Source organism: Jatropha curcas, chromosome 2 (genome assembly GCF_041381405.1).
Source record: "Jatropha curcas cultivar XTBG-Jc1 chromosome 2, XTBG_Jcur_1.0, whole genome shotgun sequence".
NCBI lineage: Eukaryota > Viridiplantae > Streptophyta > Magnoliopsida > Malpighiales > Euphorbiaceae > Jatropha > Jatropha curcas.
In genome coordinates, this window is record NC_143152.1 from 13882500 (window position 1) to 13902871 (window position 20372).

Genomic DNA, 20372 nt, shown 5'->3' on the forward strand with positions numbered 1-20372 from the left:
GAAGAAAAATCTGTGTTGAAAAATATATTTAATTGCTTGATTTATTTTATATTTAAAAAATGCATATTATTTTTTCATATTATTATTAATTTAGTCATAATTTCTATCATAAAAAACTAAAATAAAAAGGATGAAATGATTTTTGTGGACATGATTTGAGATTCATAAAAACAGACAACTAGAATTTTAAAGAAAAAATGGAACGGAAATTTCCGATTTTCAAGACAAGATAGAACAGAACTTGAGTTCATACACATCAGTTTTAATCAATGAACCAATCCCACCCCATATTTACTCTGGAGATGAAATTCGGGATGGAACTATTAAATTAATATCGAATTTTTCCCAGGATGAAAAATTTTGAATGGTTTCCTGGTATGGGTTGAAATTTCCACAATCTGATGCACACCCCCTAATACCTAGCATTAAACATCAAAATCACAATTGCAACTAATATACTAAAACATATATATATCACAGCAATTTCGCAATTCTCGCACAAAATCAAAGAAATCCCCAATTGCCCTCAAAAATCCAAATTTCAATTTTGTTAAAAATCAAGATTTATTGTAAATTAAGGTTAGTGCTTAACACTAAATTCAAAAGGTTATGAACAAAATCCAGAACACGAAAAAGAGAGCCAGAGAAGGCACCAACAATCATTAACTCAAACAATTAATACGAACAGATCTTTGGTTGGTAGGTTTCTCTTAACCCACGAAATTGGTAACAGACCACAAGTCATAACTCAGTTTTGAAAATAGAGGTCATTTTAAAGGAGAAAAAGGTAGCACAAACAAAAGAAAACATATTATGAACATGAAAAAAGCATTAATTGAAACGGAACCAGCAATAACATCCATGTTTCCAAATAGAATTTTCGACCCCATACTGGTATCAAACTGGTGGATCTAAAAAATATGATGATGACCACTAGCAACAATTAATGATAATGAACTATTCATTTTAAGTTATTATAAAGCTATTATCACAACACACGTCATTGGAAATGTTTGGTTCGGTTCCTACTCCTTTCTAATTTTCATTTTTTGAAGATAATACAGGTTGTCATAAACAATCTACCACCTTCAGCTGCATAACTGTAGTTGCTCCTGAACTTCGGTGGAGAGTGGTGCTGAAAAATGTTCTACCACTGAGCCAAAAGCTGATTGGAAAAGACATTTTCATAGAAATCAGTGCACCAGCAGATGACGATTAGCTGATTTCCTGTCTCTTCAAGGATTTGAATGCAGAAAACAAACTGGATGCTACAGGACCACCACAGACTTGAAATTAACAATTAATCAATATATTCCAATAAGAAATGCCAATTGAAATTTCCAAAAACTATATCATGTATGCTATACGAGGCATTACATATTCCTTGAGTTGCAGTTCACACCTAGCATCCACATACCTGGCTCTTGCAAGTGCAATAAATATCCATGTGTTTTAGAGTTCATTTTTGGGATGAACGATGACTGCCAGACCATCCCCCATTTCTAATGGCATCATCAGTCCTCACCCTGCGATAAAAGAGAACGTATGCAGCAGCAGACTTCACATCATCTTCAGTTATGGGTGATATGTGGCTGTCATCAAAGTTGTACCACCTGTTCTCATCCAGTAGCTGCAAATTGCAGAAATGATATGAAATAGAATGAGATACAACCTTTAAATGAATGTGTAGGTTCCAGAGGGGTCAAAGACGAAGTCAATTAGTGTAACGACTACTACCTTAAGGTTAAATTAATCAGATAAACAATAAAGTAGTGAATTCATGTTGCAGGACAGCCAACAAATTAGAGCACTTACATCTGGTTTTCGGTTCATGTGAAAGCTATAAATAGTATATTAAGCGGACAACTATTCATGAACAGGTGTGATTAAGAAGCAAAATAAAACAAGAAAGGATGGATTAGAGCTGTTGTAATGCAGATTCAACAAATTAAACAGCCATGTCAAGAGTCGTTTGTGCTAAATTGTTTGATGTGGCATTTAATAGGGTTTAAAGGAAGAGATTCAATTGCTGGAAATCTTTGATAAAACAAATTCTAAGTTCTCAATTATGGTAAATCAATATACCAAACAACATAATCCTTTTTGTAAAACACATGTCAAGTTCAGTTACTACATAATATATATCACTTTTGCAACTGTTTTTACTGTAATAACAGACTTCCCATTATCCAGGAAAAGCCTCTGTGCCTAATTATGAGTTTCATGCATTGACAACTTAACATCTTATTCATTTGCACCAGATAATACCCAAAACAAACAAGGTGTTAAACAAATACATAATCATGCCTTTATCGATTGATAACACTCCAATCAACAAGCACAATATTCATAAAGGAGCACTTCATGTCATTTGACTCGGAAGTTCATTGAGCTCCTTGTTTAATTCTTAGTAAGTAAGAATATGATCCCAAATAATTAACTAACGAATATAAACTTACAATTGGATGAGAGATCCCAAAGAAAATGTGCCTATAACTCTTAAAACTAAGTAGAGTACTCTAATAGTCGAAGTTTACAGTAGATTTCATTGTGGTCACAGAACTTTAATTTGTTATATTTTGTAACTGAATTTTTGATGTTGTTGCAATGATGATACTATCACCTGATTTTGGCGAGATTTCAGTGAAAATTTTACGGAAAACTTAACATGACATACAGTTCATCAACATTATAATGCTAAAAATAAGATTATAGAGCAAAAAACAGTTGAAGAAACCTCAGATTATCTCCTTTTTCTTCTCATAAAAATCAACCTTGAATGGAGTGCCACATCAGGTTTCCAAAGGGCTTTTCGCTTGAATCAGATGATAATACCACAGTCGCAACAAATTAAAGTGCAGTTACCAAATACCAACATATTGAAGTTTTGTGACCACAGTGAAATTCAATGCAAAGTTTTGTAATCATAAATACACACCTTAAATGTTTTAAGAGAACTCAAGAATCATCCAAAATACAAGTCTAGCCACTATCACAAGTTCTGCTCCTGAATGCAAATACCCTGCTCTTGCTCTTGTACTAATACATATAACAAAATTTAGTTTAAACAGTACTAAGTCCATTAAGTTTTATCTTTTATACATATTAATTTATTGGAGAATATATACCTAAGGTGGCTAAGCATACAAGTTCTACAGAGAGAGAGAGAGAAGAAGAAGTAGTAGTAGAAGAAGAAGGAGGAGAAAATCCAAATCCAATTATTATATGCTCACCTTGATATGTGCTGTGTAGTGCCCACTTCCCATGCCACCATAATGGTTGGTTAAGGCATAAAGTTCGTAGATCTGACGTCGGGTGTTATTCTTGTTGGCCACATAACTTGTCAAGTCTAAGTCATGAACTGGGAAGTTGACAAAAGTTTCCAATTTATGCTTCATTGACCTGCTATAAGAGAACCTCTTCAAGTGGATGACTAAGACTTCAGGAAGCCTCCACAAGTCAAGCTTTTTACTTGCTTGTCGTTCTTCTTTGCATTGTGGACAGTTCCTTTATGAAACAGACTCACATTAGTCCTTTCTTGCAATTTGCCATCCATTAATACAAAGTTCAATTATGAAATCTAAGTAATTTAAAGCTACAGGAATGCAGGCAAAAGAGAAAAATGTATCATGCATCATTCAGAAGTGCTGAAAATTGTAGTCTTTGTGATATACAATTCATAAAGGAAAAAAAAAAATAAAAGAATAATACATAAAGATTTTTCATGAAATATTGATCAGCATATATACGAAAACGACTGTTAGTGGGGAGAAATGTAAGAAGAAAAGGCACTAACCACATGTCTTCAGGTACCAAGGGCTCTTCACGCAGAAAAGCTTCTAGACAGGTGTACAAGGAGAGAGGTTCAGTACGAGCTTTCTTATTCACAGGTCCGTATTTCAGCACTTCAGGCAAGTTTTCCAAGTAATGGGTATCATACTTCTGTAGGAGCTCCTCTGACCAATCTACATATACTACTATTGATGTTGCTGATGAAGATAATCTAATGGCTTTCTCTTCTCCCACTGAAAGATCAATGCATGCATTACTTTCATCAACCAACTGAAGAGGTAGCTTCAATGATGTCACTGCCTTTGAACTACTAGCATACTTCATTACAGAATCTGATACAGGACCACGTGCATCACCAGAATTGTTCTCATGAGATGCATCTGATGGTGGCAACGAATTGTTGGAATCAGCAATTTCAGCATGTTTTGAACTCTCAACTCTTAGAAATGGGGAGAGCAATTTGTGGACAGCGATCTGTATATCACCTCTTGTAATGACACTATCACATGACATCAACGATAAAAGAGGTGTACCATAAGGTTTCCAACACGATGCAGTTTGAGCATCATTTGTTTCCCTGCTATATCAATGAAAAGAAGGTTCATATGAGAGAAAATTAGAAAGTATCCAAACACATGCCACTATAAACTAATAATTATAAGTGCTAACATTATTGCAAGATATGAAAATCCAAATGAAAAAAATAAATAATACATACCGTTCTTGATGGCGATGAATCAACCTAAGCATAAGAATTTTCTTTACAGACTTTGGGATTTTGTAGGCAGCAAGATGGTCATCATCTTTGATTGTGGACAAAGATATTAAAGGGTCTTCTAAAAATCTTTGGAATAAATGATTTCTTACCTGTTAACAACACATTTAAATAAGTTAACCCACTTACATGCAGATCTATAATTCCCCTAATACGAGAGAGAGATAATGCTTTAATGTTGTAAACCTCAGCAAGTTTAAGATCTTCGTTGTTCTTTAAACAACAAGAATTGCTAAGCGCATGGATCAAATCCCTACACCGTCCCTGCTTTGGAACAGTCACCGTGCAAGTAAATGGCAGGGCACTCCCATCACAAGTGAAGACTGTCACTGTAATAGATCGTGTAGTAGTGGATTGGAGCGGCAAAGAAAGATACATGAACGGATCAAATGTGACAGAGACTTTATTGCACACTGGACAAACCAAAGTCGACTTGTATTGGCCCTGTCCAACAGTAAAGTCAAATGTGTGAATTGGAACTAAGTTCAGAAACTTTCCAGACAGTGGTACACAGGCAAATTAATTGGTTTCAAGGTAAATGAAACAACTAATAAAATTCTTCATGGCTGTTGCACATAACAAACTAATAAACCAAATACTAACAATTTGGAAAAATAGACAAAAACAGTCTTACAAAAAGGGAGGGAGGAGAATTCATTAAAGAATTCTTCACCAAAAAAGTAAAATATCATTCAACAAAAATCATTCCCCATTTGTAACTGACCGTGCTCATTAAAGTTTTCCTTACAAAGACAAGAAACACCAACCCTGCTGGTTATCCATGTAAAAGGCAAGTTCAAGATAAAGATAAAATTAACAGAAACATGCAAAATATAAACAGAAACAACATAAAAACCACACTGGGGAAATGGACTAGAAAATCCAACCATACCAAAAATCACCCAAAAACAAATACAGGTCCACCAACAAACTCAATGAGAATATTTCCAATTAAACACTGAAACATGGTAAACAGAATACAAGTTGCATAGCCATCAACTTCTGTAGAAGAGATTAGCATACATCTTACATCTACTCGTGCAATTATGCTGCATTGCTTTAGGAGTCAATAAAACCAGCTCCCACCAGTCACCCAAGTTGTTATGGAAGATCAACTACAAATAAGAACTTGGTCTAAAAGAGCTCACATGCATTAAACCTTTCCAAATAGTGTGTTTCTATTAAATCTTGCAATCAATGATTGATTGTGAAGATGCAAGTTAGTAAGGTGCTTGTGATAGAACAACACATGGCGTGAAAAATTCATTTTTTTTCTAATGCTAAATATCAGTCAGTTCTATCATCACCACCATATCCTATGTCAAATGATCTATCACTAAGCCACAGACACAGTGATATTAAGTCCAGTTGTCCTAAACATTTTGAATTCTAGCTAACAAAAACTTATTACAGATTACTATCAACGCAGGAACCTAATATCTGAACCAGCATATTCTGTGCTTCAAGCCTTAAAACATTTTAAGCCCTCATCTTAATCCCTGCCAGAGGAGATGACATGTTTACAGAGTGTATGTGATAGAAATCCTCTTCTCAAGACCTGTTTCCGAAAGAAAAGGACACATGGAGATGCGGCTGAGCTAATTACATCAGAATATTTGAAGACTGAAATAGTCAAGCCAAACGTGGCCACGCTCCTGGGCTGTTACATCTCATGACCATATTGCAGCACCACTTTTCCAATTATTTTCCTAAATTTCGGCAAGTATTCTTTAGTGTTTCGTAAAAATATCAAACAGATATTGCTATAAATACCTGTTGGATGTTTCTTTGTTTTCTCATTACTAGCATTTGAATATTTAGTTTGTATCAGGAGCTTTGTCCTCTCTGTATGGACAACTTTATTCAAATGTAAGTGTTGAGTTTCTTGCACTGAGATATTTCAATAAAAAAATTCCTTTCCATATCAATCCTCCATATTTCTTAATTTTCTGGTCTTTATCAGTATGCATCAGAAATTCATTGCTGAAAAAAAAAAAAATCCTAATACCATTTCCTGAATTGTGCCAAGCAATATGGTTACTCCTAACACTGCAAGGAATAGATGCTTTCCAAATATTACAATACGTATCCATCAAATTCTTTTGGAGCCTCAAAATCAAATAAGTAATTATCTTACCAAAACACAAAGGCAAAGAGTAACCAATACAAAGAAACAGAACTGTCAGATAGAACTAAACAGATTTTTATACAACAACGAAATAGGGCCTCATTGATTAATTCATCATAGATGATTCGGAGATGTTATGCAAGAATTCCTATAATTAGAAAAATAGACTTTCCTGGTAAAAAATTTTGAAGTGTCAATATAATACTCACTTGACAAACATCAACAATTATAGAATCATTACGAGCAATGTGATTCGACCAGTACTCATCAGCAACTTCTTCATCTGGACGACCATCAGCATCTCTAGACTCTATATAAGGTTTCTGTTTTACACGATTCAAGTCCTCATGAAGACCGTCAAGGAGAAATGCTAAAAGTTCCTGAGACAATAACAAAACCTCTTAAACCAAGAAGAGAAAGAAAACACAATTATTTAAGACAATTTAACTTGAAAACCTGAGAATCATGCTGATTGTGACCACTAAATTGAGGGGAAAAACGAGCCAGCTTTAATTTAAATTGACGAGGATTGACTGGTGTCCGCCCAGGTGCCCATAGCTTTCGTAGTAACTCACCAAATGCTATAGCTAGTTCACCCTAGAACATGAACACTTTATTTCAATAGATTTTAAAATGAATTGCAATCATGTTGTACTACTTTAAGAATAGCTGCTAAAATTTTTAGCTAGTAACATGATAACATATTAAAAAGTTATCTACTAAAATAACACTCATACTCAAAAGTATAAAACACTTCATACCTCAAGGTTAGGTCTACATAGTTAGCTAGATGCTACTTCCCTCTCCCCAAATAAGAAGCAAAATCTAAGAACACTAATACAATTCAACAGCAATACAAATGTAAAGGCAGATGTTTTGGTTGGCCACTTATGGAGTGTAGGATTGTATGAAATGGGATGGCATGCGACTGTCAACACAAAAGAGAAGACAAACAAAGATTTTTAATTCCCCGTGGATAATTTCCTTTGACTTTTCAGCCTTCCACTTACATTACTCACAGCACCTCCTTCAAATGTTTGTTATTAAACCGTAGTTGCAAGTAAAATGCTTAACCACTATCTAAACTAGGCTCAAAGAAAACATACTCAAGCTCCAAAAATACACAATTCAAGCATCAAGTCTGACTTAAGTCTATCGATATATGTAATATATGCCATGTAAAGATGCTAAAAGATTAAGCTCTAGCCCAAGTACAGAATCAGGGACATTTTCACTAAAAGTTTAATGTTCCCAGTAGTTTAGATACTTCACATCTCTTAGCTTGAGGTTAGGCCTACATAGTTAGCTAGAAACTACTTCCCTCTTCTCAAAATGTAAAGGCAAATGTATGTGACTGTAACTTTGAGTTAATTATGTAATACTAGTAAGAGGTTAAGAAAACACAAATCACTAGTCTATTTGCATATGGTAAGCCCTGAAAAGCTTAGGTCCGAAAAATATTAATGATAAAATGCACATAATGTCAAAGACAAACTAAACAGAACTGCCAAGATGTTACGGTCCCAAATTTGGATCTAGTTATGGGTCTTTGAATTAGGGGATCGGGTTTGAGATAGGGTCTCTTAGAAGGAGCTTTCTTCCTTCTATCTATGGTGACAGACTTAGATCGTATTCGACAACATCTTTTTAAGTAGTCAAAACACTAAATGCTATTTTTTATTGTGTTCGGTAACATAGCTTTTGAACTAATTTTTAGAGGTTAAAATAGCATTTGTAAAAAGTTAACCCATGTAATGTTTACTTTTTAGCGTTTTATGAAAAGCTACTCAAACAGTTAATAGCTAACGCTACTAGAACAGTGAGCAGCTACGAAAACAGCTAATTTTGCCAAAAAGACCCTTAGAGAGAATCTGCAATCTATTAGAGCTTGTCAAGAGACAACTCTACAATCCCTGAGTTTTAGGAACTCAAAACCTTTTCTTAAATTCTGCTTACATTTTTCCTGATATCACAGCCTTTTAAACAACCAAATGCAAAGCTAAAACTACCTACTAGAATAACTATCCATTCCAATAAATAACTTGCTTAACCAACCTGCTAATAGTCATCAACAAAGAAACTAACAACAACATGATTAAAAATTGAACAACTAAATAAAACTACCTTAAATACAGCAGTAAAGCTACCCTAAGTATAGTAGCTCCATAACAGAGCACCACAGATGATCTCTAATATGTCCGAACCAACAAAAATGTACAATTCATGCAAACAAGTCAAATAAGGAAATAGAGTAAAAAGAAAACATGGATTCATTGATCAAGCATAAAAATTTTTATCAAAGCGATAAAGCTAATTTTGCATGGAAAAATAAGGCAATATAGTTTCTTAATAAAAAATCAGTCTATTCACTACCAAACCATAGCCTTTTGCACAGAGGTTTAATTTCTCTACTTTGTTTACATATCATGAATAGCTTGTGGAAAATATTTTCTTTCGTGAAACTAATTATTTTACTATATTGTTACAACATTGAAAGTCAGTTGAAATCTACTCTCTAGCATTTGTAGCATTTGAAGATAACAAAAAATGAAATAATTTTTGCTTGATGAAGAAAACCATGAGACATTTGAACATATAAGGACTACATAATTTCCGCATGATTTTAATGCACCTGAATTGAAGAGAAAATTAAATGAAAAAGGATAAATTGTCATGGTCAGCAGACTGTTGAGAACCAATAGCAAGCTGCAACTAGTAAGCACCAGTGGCAGTCTGTTGTGGACAGTGACTTAGTTGGTACTTCATTAATTTAGATCACAGCCGAGGCCAGATCAGGGTTTCAATAGCATGTGAAACGAGGCTGTTGTGGTCATTTCATAAAAATAGCAACATGTAACTAATTCTTTTTTAAAAAATTAGAAATCGTACAAAAAAATAAAGGTACTCAAGGAGTGTATTAAAATTACAAAATGCAAGTAAATAATTAGCATAATATGTAAAATGAAAACATTGAATCCATGGTTTATCCTCATTATCAATCAACTACCTTGTCACTACCAAAAACAATCTCTAGGAAGTTCTTAAGTCTCAATGTAACGTTAACCTTCTTAACGAATACAGTTCAATTATACATGTTATGTGCTAAAACCCATTCAAAAAATGTATTGAAAACTTCTGAAAAATTCTAGATCTAGTAAATTATATACCGTATAAGTAAATCCATCATAAGTACAACATAAACCAAATGTTTTCACAACAAATCTGCAAACAGAAAAAGAAAGTCAATATCAACTCACCCCCATAAACAAAAATGTGAAAAATACTCTTCTTACTTGATTTTTGCCTTGTGACCAAGTAATCAAGCAGTAATTTCATGTGCCGAGTCTTTTCAAGGATTTAAGTTGAAAAATTGAAAATGGTGATATATACACAATGATCCCTCCAATGTAACTGGCATGTTTTAAATCCATGGAATCACCCATGTGGTTCTCTTGTGGGGTTTCTTCCCTTACTGTAAGATTCATAGGTTCCAAAAATGACCCCATTTTTTAAAAATTCATTTTTCTTGAAATTGTTTGGTTTTCACTTTAAAAAGAATAATAAAAAAAGCATTTTCTGTTGACTGATTTCCCATGCACCCCCAAACCTAGGAAAAATGCAGAGAATATTTTTAAGAAATTATTGTCATTTCCACCAAAAAAGCTTTAAATTTGTTCTCAAATCAAGATGGGAAAATGACAATGGGATATATTGATACTTAGTTTCAATTGTATCTCAAACTTACCATCATGCCCAAGTTGTTTTGCCAATTTATCTCTTGATGATAGTCCTCCCTGAAGTATTTAGCAAACTCAGGAGTATGAACAAGACATTGTATTGCACTATTCATAAAGCATGTGTTTCCTAGGTTCTGCAAACCGGTCAGGCCACCAGTAGACCCCCTTGTACTGACACCAGTAACCCCATACATGTTATCCAACTCCCCACCTGGAGATGTGTTGTTTTGACCTTGTGACAACTCCACATGGCAGCTTCTAGAAGCACCCTTGCTTGCAGAAAAACCTCCTGCAATTGATAAGCTTGACTTAGAAGGCTCTAAAAGAATAGTACTAGCTTCCTTCTGAGTAGATCCATTGTGCATAATAGGACTCATATGACCACTCAATGCAGTACCATTGACATTGTTAAGAACCTCCACCAGAATCTGTACATACAATTATAGAATGAAATTAAAATGTTAAAGTGCTAAATGTGTCACAAAAAATAAAGAGAAGTTATGAAGATATAAATTCTAAAAGGAAATCTGAGAAAAAAAATGCACAGAAGATCACATACATGCTATTTTACATGAATCTGTTGCATATACATGTGATCATGGGTATCATACTTTTTCCATTGCTTTCTGCGAGCATGCCAGTGACTCTTCACAGGGTGAACTACAGAAACATCATTTTCGCCTATCAAATAGACATTCTCTCCATAGTACTGACATAATCATAAATTTGGAACATGCTCGTACTTTCAAAGTAAATCAAGCAGTCACATATAGCAAGTGCCGCTACAAAGTATTTTAAGAAGTGTAACTAAAAAATAAAAGTAAAAAGACAACAGGAAAATTCTTAGACATTAAATATCCTAACTATGCTCCAAAAACAGGTAATGAAGTTAAAAGTGGTCTAGCTATTTTGAATAGCATCACATAAATTAGGTTTCTCAGAGCACACGACTGACTTCCCTTTGCATTACACGGAGGTTATTCCCATGACCTCCAGTTCTAAGGAGTGATCTTACCATAGAACAGAAGCTCACCCTCTATACAAACTACAAATGGGAAACTTTGATGACCATATCCAAGTACAGAAGGTCCATTTTCAAACTTATTTTTACCCGCATCCCTGAACTATAGCTTCTATCATATTTTCAAACTGTTGTGGAAAGTCTGCTCTATTGTAAATATGCCAGCATGATCTTAGGGATTGAATATATGCTTTCCTAGATAGGCTGCAATTACTTGTATATAATATTGTAATCACCTCATAAATATAGAATTCTTTCATATCAGATTAAAACAAACCTAGAATTCAATTTCTCACATAAAATTCATGAACTACCATTTGTGTAACAGAAAAAGGAAGAGTACCGACTTGCTGGCCAAGCTCCACCAAAAGGCTGACATCAACAGCATAATCATCAATTACAGCATTAAGCTATATTTGGGTTCTTGTTTTTGCTTTTCATTTTTAGCAGTGCCAGTGTTGGTTATGGTGGTGAGTTTGGATGGTGATGATGTTGATTGTGGTGGGTATTTAAAGCCGGTGATTGGCAACAGACATGACAAAGCGAGAGAGAGAGAGAGAGAGAGAGAGAGAGAGAGATGCAAGAGAGAGAAAGCTAATAGGGAGAGAAAAAGAGATGCAGCTGACTAATGTGGCGGGAGAGAGACAGCTTATAGGAAGAAAGAATGCAGCTAATTGAGCATGCTTATATCAAAAATATATATATATATATATATTATAATTGTTGTTGTGCTGTCCATGTCAACATTCCAGTGGAGCTTGGCCAGTATGAGACAAATTGAATTCTAGGTATGACAGTATGATAGGGGCTATAGTTCACAGACAACGGGTGAAAATAAGCTACCATTTTCAAGAATCATGCAATTGGAAAAAGTTAGTAAAGACGCAGCCAGCACATGCTAGAATTTGACCAAACCCCTCAAACAGCAAAACTAAGATGTCCCATAAATTACGTGGTACATGTGTGCCATCGAACTACTTGATTTTAGTAACTCCACCATCTCAAAGTCCATTATATCTTACAATAATTCCAATTATTTATTTCACCGAACCACATCAACCTAGATAACACCATCTTTTACCATGAAACCTCTAAATATTCCTACCACCCTGAAATTAGCCCTTCGTAACTTGTCCATCAAAAAGGAAAGCATTTCAACAGCACCAAGAATCTCTAAGATAAAAACCAAATATTATCACTCACTCACTTATCAGTTTCTTTATAAACCATGTAAAGAACAACTCAAGAACAGTTATTGAAATAGTATAATGTTTTAATAAAATTTTGAAGAAAACAACTCTTATTGTTGCTAGATAATGCAGAGAAAGAAGACTCCATAAATACCCAGATAATCCCACATATGCACTTCAATTGATCATGCTCTAATCAAACTTTCCAAAGACCTATTTGCCAACCTTTTGTGCTTCTAGATGATGAGCATATATTCCCCATTTCAAAACAATAGAAGAAAGGTGATTACCAAATAGTTTTTTTTTTTATGTTGATGGTGAATAGAGGTTAAAATAAATCAAAAATAGAACTGATGTTGCAGAAAATGTACTTTACAATATAATATAATACAATCAATTACTATTACAAGAAAATACAAAACTAAAAACCAAAAAAATTTACTGATGTAATTTATACTGAAGATTTTTCTGATCGAGCTCATTCATCAAGTATCCCTCCCTCTCTCCCAATCCACAAACCTTCTTTCCCCCCCTCCCCCACTTTTTCCCTCTGAATCAATCTGGCTTTGATTAAATTATGAGTTACGTCAAAATAGATAGTATGTTGTAACCAAAGCTAATCATGCCAACACTTGGAAATTCATGTTATGGGCATTTCCAATTCTTTTCACAGGTTAGAAATAAACATGATCAATGAAAACTTCCAATAGTAACCATTATACTACAGTTTCTTTAGTTATCACTATGTTCAATGGTGCAAGTGAAGTCTTGTTCAAAATTACTCCAGTAAGCTGTAACAGCCATCAGTGTCACCATTTGCTCTAGTCCTCCAAATTCGGTTCAATACTCCAACACTTTTACTCGGATTATTCCATAGCAATAGCTTATCTTCTTGCACAATATCGTCAACTGTATTTCTTAATTTTTATGTATCATCTTGTGAGATTACCTAAATTCTAAATAGAAGTGCACAAGGCATTAGATGAAATCACTTCAATGATAATCAAGGTAGTTAAAAGTGTAAGGCGCACTCAAATAAATGTATGACCCTATGCGCAGAGCAAAAAAAAGCACTCGCTCCATCGAAGAAAGCGTAATTTTTAAAAAATACCTAATTATATAACTAAATGCAAATATTCATTTTTGATATTGAAAACATTCATTAATGGAAAAAATCCAGTATTGGAAAAAAATTCAGTTTTAGAGAAAATTGGAAAAAAATTCAGGCCGAGATGAAAGTGAAAGATGGAAGAAAACTCAGCTAAAAGATCATAGTTCATAGATGTAAGAAAGAATTAGGGGAAAATTTTTTGAAGGCTGAAAGTTATTGGCGTAGAGTGGAAAAAAAAAAGGAGAAAATAGTGTTCGAAAAGAAGAAGAAGAAGAAGAAAGATTAAACAAAACAAGAATTTCCATTAAAAAAAAATAAGTACCTGGTTGCCGTGAAAGATCATAGTTCATAGAGCGGAAAAAAAAAAAAAAAAAGGTGTTTGAAAAGAAGAAGAAGAAGAAGAAGAAGAAAGATTAAACAAAACAAAAATTCCCATTAGAAAAAAATAAGTACCTGGTTGCCATCCGACCACTGGTGAAGAACAGTTTCTCCATGCGTCCAAGTTTAATTGAGAAGTGAAAAACGACATTTGTTTAATTTTGTTTCCAAGTTATTAGAAAGTAAAAGACTCCAAAACACCCAACTTTTCTGACCTTTTTTTTTAAAAAAAAAAAAAAAAATTCCCTAAAACTGAGGGCTTACACGCTTTGCCTTCATATAAGGGAGGCACACGCTTAGGCACACAAAGCCCTCACTTGATTGAATGCACCTCGGTTTTGATATTTAAAAGCGATTTTCTGCTTGTTACTTTGCTTAGGCAACTGTTTGCGCTTTTGACTAAACTGATAATAATGACAAAGTAAAACAAGAATACCATCAAATTCGGTGCAAGCATTAGTGTTGTAAGATGTTTGAATCACATGCAATTCACTAGTCTAAATATAAAATTAATTTCCACAATGACCATACCATTGAATAACATCTGAGCCATACTGTTTTCGTGGGACCACAATCACGTGCTATTGTGACCAAAAAAGTTAAGAGAGTGGTCTGAAATTTGTTTTTGGAAGATTTGAATTGGTGAAAATACACCAATTCATTTTGCTTTCCTTGCATTTACCTTTTTATGTCTCTTAATAATACTTCAATTACTGGTTTCTATGCTTCAAACATGTGCTTATACAATCTTGAGGAACTATAATGAAACAGAAATGACAGCTCTTATCACATTCCTTAACATCCTTCATTCTTTTCATGGGACATGAGGATTTGGACTCTGGAAACTTCTGTGTTCTTTTCTTGTAAGTCTTTGAGTTTCCTGGTTCATGCTCATACTGAAACGATTTTCTATTATTTACATGACACCAAGAATTTGTTGCGGGTATAAGGACCACACATTTTTGTCTGCTTATATATCTGCAATGTGCATTGCCAACAGTAAGACTCATGCCCATTTTTCTTGCATTGCTCTATTTCTAGGCATCATTGGAACAGACCATTGATATCTTTAGGAAAATGATATCGGTTGGAGCACAAACTCTTTATCAATTTTTCTTCTTTCACATCACCAGGTTCAAGACTAATAAAAATGAGATTTAGATGGTCCCTATGAGATGTTCTATTGTTGTAATTGCTAGCCTTAGATGGTCATTTAGAAGTTAACCGAAGAAAAATAATAATAAATAACGAAACAGTATGTATTGGTCCAGCAACTGTTAGATTCAGTTTAGTTTTTTTACAATGTTCAGCTTTTGGGGACTTTGCATTTTTATAACAGAAACTCTTAAGAATTGGAGAGAGTTTCCATTTTAATAAGTTTTCTCATTGAGCTTTCATCAGTATGTTCTTTACTAAAAAGGATATCTTATCCTCCTTGTACTCATTCCCTTCTTTGTCAATAAATTAATTACTTTACTTAGAAGAACAGACTTCAGCAACAAACAAATCATGTAGGAACCATACGCATGTAATAGCTACACCCACATTGTACTAAATCAAAGCAAGTTACAAATATTCAACGAAAGAATTTCTTTATAGCAACCATACTATTCCTACAAGCTAATAAGTGATTACGTATGAAAGAGACTTACATCCTGATCCATCTGTATGTTGGCATCATCAAGTGTTTTATCCATGTCATTCATCAAAGCATGCTTTCGTTGGCCATAGTAATCCCAAATGCATACCTGTCAAAGCCACAAAATATTAAATACTAAGAAACCGGAAATAAAAGCCAGCTGATAAATACTAAAAAAAATGAGCCGTAAAAATTTTAAAAATCAAACAAGGACAACCAAATACAAAAAAGAAAGGAGCATTTACTTGCTCTGGGTTGAGATCAAAAATCTCACAAGCTCTTCTATGAAGCTCTCCAATTGTTTCCTGCCAAAATGATTAATTTCAGCAAAGTGAAAACAGCAAATACTAGTGCAATTTTTGTACAACCGAAGCTCAGAGATGATTTAAAACATTGACATCGAAACTCTTAGTTTCGAAATTCAAGCTGTTTTTGAATCTTAAGACTTTAACAATAGCTATTATTATTTCAGAATTGTAACATGTAACCACCCAAAATAATAATAATTTAACATAAAAGCAACAGTCAATGGCGCATTTCTGAATAATATTAGTTAGGGTAAAGTACTATTTAGTCCCTCAGGTTTTGGTCAAATTCACTACCGCGTGTGTGTTCCTAAACAGAATAGTTACGTGTGTACATATACATTATGTAACTCAAGCATACAATCAATAGACTGAAATTCAGTTTACAAATTCAAAATGCAAAAGCTTAAAATTGTGAAGAAATAGAATTGCTAATTTACAGATCCAATAAAAGGAAATGGGATTTGGTATCGAGATCGAATAGTGAGATACAGAAAAGAGATGAAAGAAAGGGCTTGAAAAAGTGGGTTGGCTCTGGCAATATAGAGAAGACGAGGCTCTAGCTTGTTTGGAGTATTTTGGGGTTTCTTCTCTCGCCTTTGAATCCACTTTATTCAATTGACTCGCAGAAAAAAGGTCTCTTTTTGGACAGAAGGACCTTTTAGTTGGAATGCAAACAAACCACGAGCACCTTTTCATTGGTTCTCCAAAATAAAGGGGCGAGGTGGTGAATTTGACAAAACTTGAGGGACTAAATAGTACTTTACCCTATTACTTATTGCAATGGTAATAGTAATCTAAAGAAATAATTAATTTCAGAAGATGTTTTTGCTAAATGTTTTAAATGGTTTTTCTATGTTAACTGCTCCAATAGTAATATCATGAAATACACTTAAAATGTTAAGCATTGAAATTAAAAATTCTATAACACTACTGACTGCTTTAAATTTTAATTTCCAGTGGCGCATCAAACTATTTCCCTTTCTGTATCTTATAACCAACTTGGTTGATAAAAGAAGTGCTAAATTATGACAACTCTCAACATTATACCTTCTTGCTTATTCTTATTGTTGAATGATCACCCTTAGGCATAACGAGTAGTTGAAGACGGAGAGGATACACCTCCACAGCTAACTCTGTCTGAGAAAGGCCAGAACTGATTACTTTCCGGGCCAATGTTGGGCCACCTCCATACCTATAGAGCCAATAAGAATCATGATCAATAGATAATACATGATCAATAAATGATACTTCCTTTTCGATGACAGTTCAATTATAAAAGATCATCCAATTATATGTGCAATAGCAATTCCCTCATTTTCATCCAATCAAAAATTGAAAATCGTGAGATATGATACTTTTTTGTAGCCCAAAATAAGAGGAACAAGATATAGAGTCTATCAGAGTTCTCTATTCGTCTAACCAATAACTTTAACATAACATCTACACCAAAATTTCTACCATAAGTTAAAAGATCATAACCAATCCTTCTGTTTGTGAATTCAGAGAATGCAATTTTGTCAAAGATAAGCAGCACACGAAGCAAGTAGTCGGTCATACATTGTAGCATCACTTACCATGAATACAACTGGTTCCAAACTTCTTGTGGAAGCAGTACATAATCACGTCCTTCCAATAGACTACCATGAATTTCAATGCCAACATGGGAGTCCTCTGATTTTGAATCATATATTAAATCGGAATTATCAATACTAGCAGGTCTCTTTGAAGAACTATCCAAATCACAATGCTCTAACAAAGAGGATCCATCATTTGTAATATTTGACTGGTCTTGGTTAACATATTCAATCCAATGTTGCCACCATCTGTCAGGAACCAATAAGAAAAAAAAAATTGAAAACAATATTTTCACAACGTTTAAGCAATGAAAAGAAAATGTTAACAATGAATCATAAGATCTTTCTGAAAATAATTTCTGCTCAAAGATATTAGCTGTCAAATAATTAAGAAAGAATGATTTCTGAATCCTTCAAGACCACACCTTCTACTTGTTCCCCCTTCTCTAACATGCATTTCAAATACCATGCATTTTAACATGGAACAATACAAAAAAACCACGAATTCAATGAACAATAGAATCAAGCACCATTGACAAGTTAAACCAGGAAGCAGAGGAGGTGACCATAATTGTCAAATAAGAATTGAAACCTTCACTTTGAGGATTGGGAATCAAATCATAAAATTGGGAACCAATTCTCAAAATCAACTAACACATCAAATATCAATGTGGAGCAAACAGAAAGCATTGAAATATGACTTACTTCAACAAATATTAGTCAGGGTGTAGATAAGTGGGAGCTACCTTTAGAGTGCAAGAAACAAGGATCGTCTCACCACGATAAGTTCTTCCAAACTATAAGTGCATATATAAATTAATTGAACATTGAAAAGTAGACCTACACTACTTTGATAAAAAAACCATCTAAAATGTTTGTATTCCATATAAAGCAGCCACATGCAGAATAGGTAAGACCTATAGGAGAACATGATGAGATGCATGGATGAGTCATTTGGTGCAGTGAAAATCATTTTTTATCTTAAGATCAGTTCAAATTGCTAGGGGAAGTATTTAGAGTCTCTTTTTGCAGTAGAATTGTAAAGGAACATGTTATATTTTGAGTGTTGAACCTATTGAATCCAATGATATTTGGTTTTTTTCCGGTGAGGAAAGAATCTACATAATCAATTGGCTCATATCAATCCAAATGGTTCACAATTATTGACTTGATTTGCCCATGATTCACGTATAAGGAGTCAACCCAAATCATATGATTCTATCAACAGTAGAGGAAACCAATATAAGGAACGTAAACAGGAATTCAAATCTAATCTGGGAACTCATAACAGTTGGTAAAAGAAACCAGACATGATAATCAATTGAAGAGAGATTTCACAGTTTAAATGACAACAAAATGCAGTAGTCCAGCAATAAATCTCACGACATGTTAGGTACACCATATTAATATGAGGAATGAACGAAGTAGCAGTTTCTTATTCATAATTGATAGAAGCAAAATGGCAAACAGGTGACAAAAACTAGTTTCCAATATTTTCTTTTGGCACTTTGGAATTGAAATTATAGGGGTAGCTCTTCACTTTCACGTTCACTTTCACGTAAACCCCCACCTCGTCCCACCAGGACCAAGAAGAAGACCTCCTAATGAATTTTTAAGTCTTAACCACTGGGGTGTCACCTAACTTATCTTTGGAAAACAAACCAAAAATCCTTACGACCCCCATATAGAGCGTTCATCAAAATCCCAAGTTGCATAGAAAGTAAAATGCCAGCTTAATCTGAAAATATTTTCGAATCACAATCGCACTCCAACATTATCAACTTATCCACAGAATTCATCAGTATCCAATCGAAAGCACAGAGAAAATGCGCCTCGTAGAAGTGGAGGGAGCTTGAAACAGAGAAACTTGTCTCATACTTGGGATAAAATGCATTCTTAAAGGAAAGTTAGCTTCTTTTTGTTTTAATTTTGGAAGGCAAATCAGTAGCAATTGGGTAATTCACTGAAATTAAATAAACTATCCATAAATTATAAGAATAACATTCAACTCAAACTAAAACCAACCGTTAAAAAAGAAAACCCAGAAAAAAAAAATCAACAAAGGGGATTGAAGAGAAGCTGGATTGTTACCTTTGAGTGATTAAGTAGAAGCTGTCACCTTCTTTGCTATTAGCTTCGGCGGAAATCGCAATGTCTCTAATCAAAACCCTCTCTTCCTCTGGCGTCAGCTCCCCACTGCCACTGTTACTGCTCATCGATACCTCCGCCATAACTCCCTTTATCGATTTTTTTCCGAGCTAAAACGATAAAACAACGTAAGCTGGAAGATTGAAAATCTCGGTTTATTTTTTTTCTCGGATTTTGTTTTCTCGGTAGCCAAACAGAATACGAACCGGTGAGAAAAAATAAGTTGGGTCATGCGTGTGCGAGACGAGAAACGCACCCCTGCGAAATTCGGGGGTTTAGTCCTTACTAAACTCCAAAGAGTATATATTTCCCCCGGTTCAGGTCCGACCTGATTTACATCTCACGAAGTAAAAAAAACCGATCCCTCAGGTACCTGACCCGACCCCAATCCATTTTTTACGAGTATAGATAATGTTTTAAACGGATTTAAAACGAATTTGGATGGAAATTTTAATACCTATATAACTAAATTGCACGTTTCGTGAATAAATGTTCAATTAAAATAAAATTTCCCGTGATCAGTTAAAGGTTTAGCTAAAAGTGAACTTAACCGAAGTAATCAACTCTCAAA

At 34.2% G+C, this 20372-nt stretch overlaps 1 protein-coding gene across 4 annotated transcripts; it reads right to left on the reverse strand.

The window, feature by feature from the left end:
• Positions 1-943: 943 nt before the first annotated feature.
• On the reverse strand, positions 944-20087 carry UBP5 (ubiquitin-specific protease 5). Of its 4 annotated transcripts, none has more exons than XM_089717775.1 (15): positions 19745-20087; positions 17654-17902; positions 17127-17271; positions 16017-16076; positions 15785-15880; positions 10830-10860; positions 10441-10721; positions 7152-7292; positions 6905-7075; positions 4754-5011; positions 4511-4659; positions 3797-4369; positions 3234-3507; positions 1418-1630; positions 944-1268 (listed from the first exon to the last, which is right to left on the reverse strand). In XM_089717775.1, the coding sequence occupies exons 1-14, from the start codon at positions 19882-19884 to the stop codon at positions 1460-1462; spliced, it is 2739 nt and encodes a 912-aa protein (XP_089573901.1). In that variant the 5' UTR covers positions 19885-20087; the 3' UTR covers positions 944-1268; positions 1418-1459. The 4 variants fall into 4 exon arrangements, with proteins under 4 accessions (XP_089573901.1, XP_089573900.1, XP_089573899.1 ...); XM_089717774.1 differs by having other exon boundaries at positions 3797-4372; XM_089717773.1 differs by having other exon boundaries at positions 10441-10860.
• Between the last annotated feature and the right edge of the window lie 285 nt (positions 20088-20372).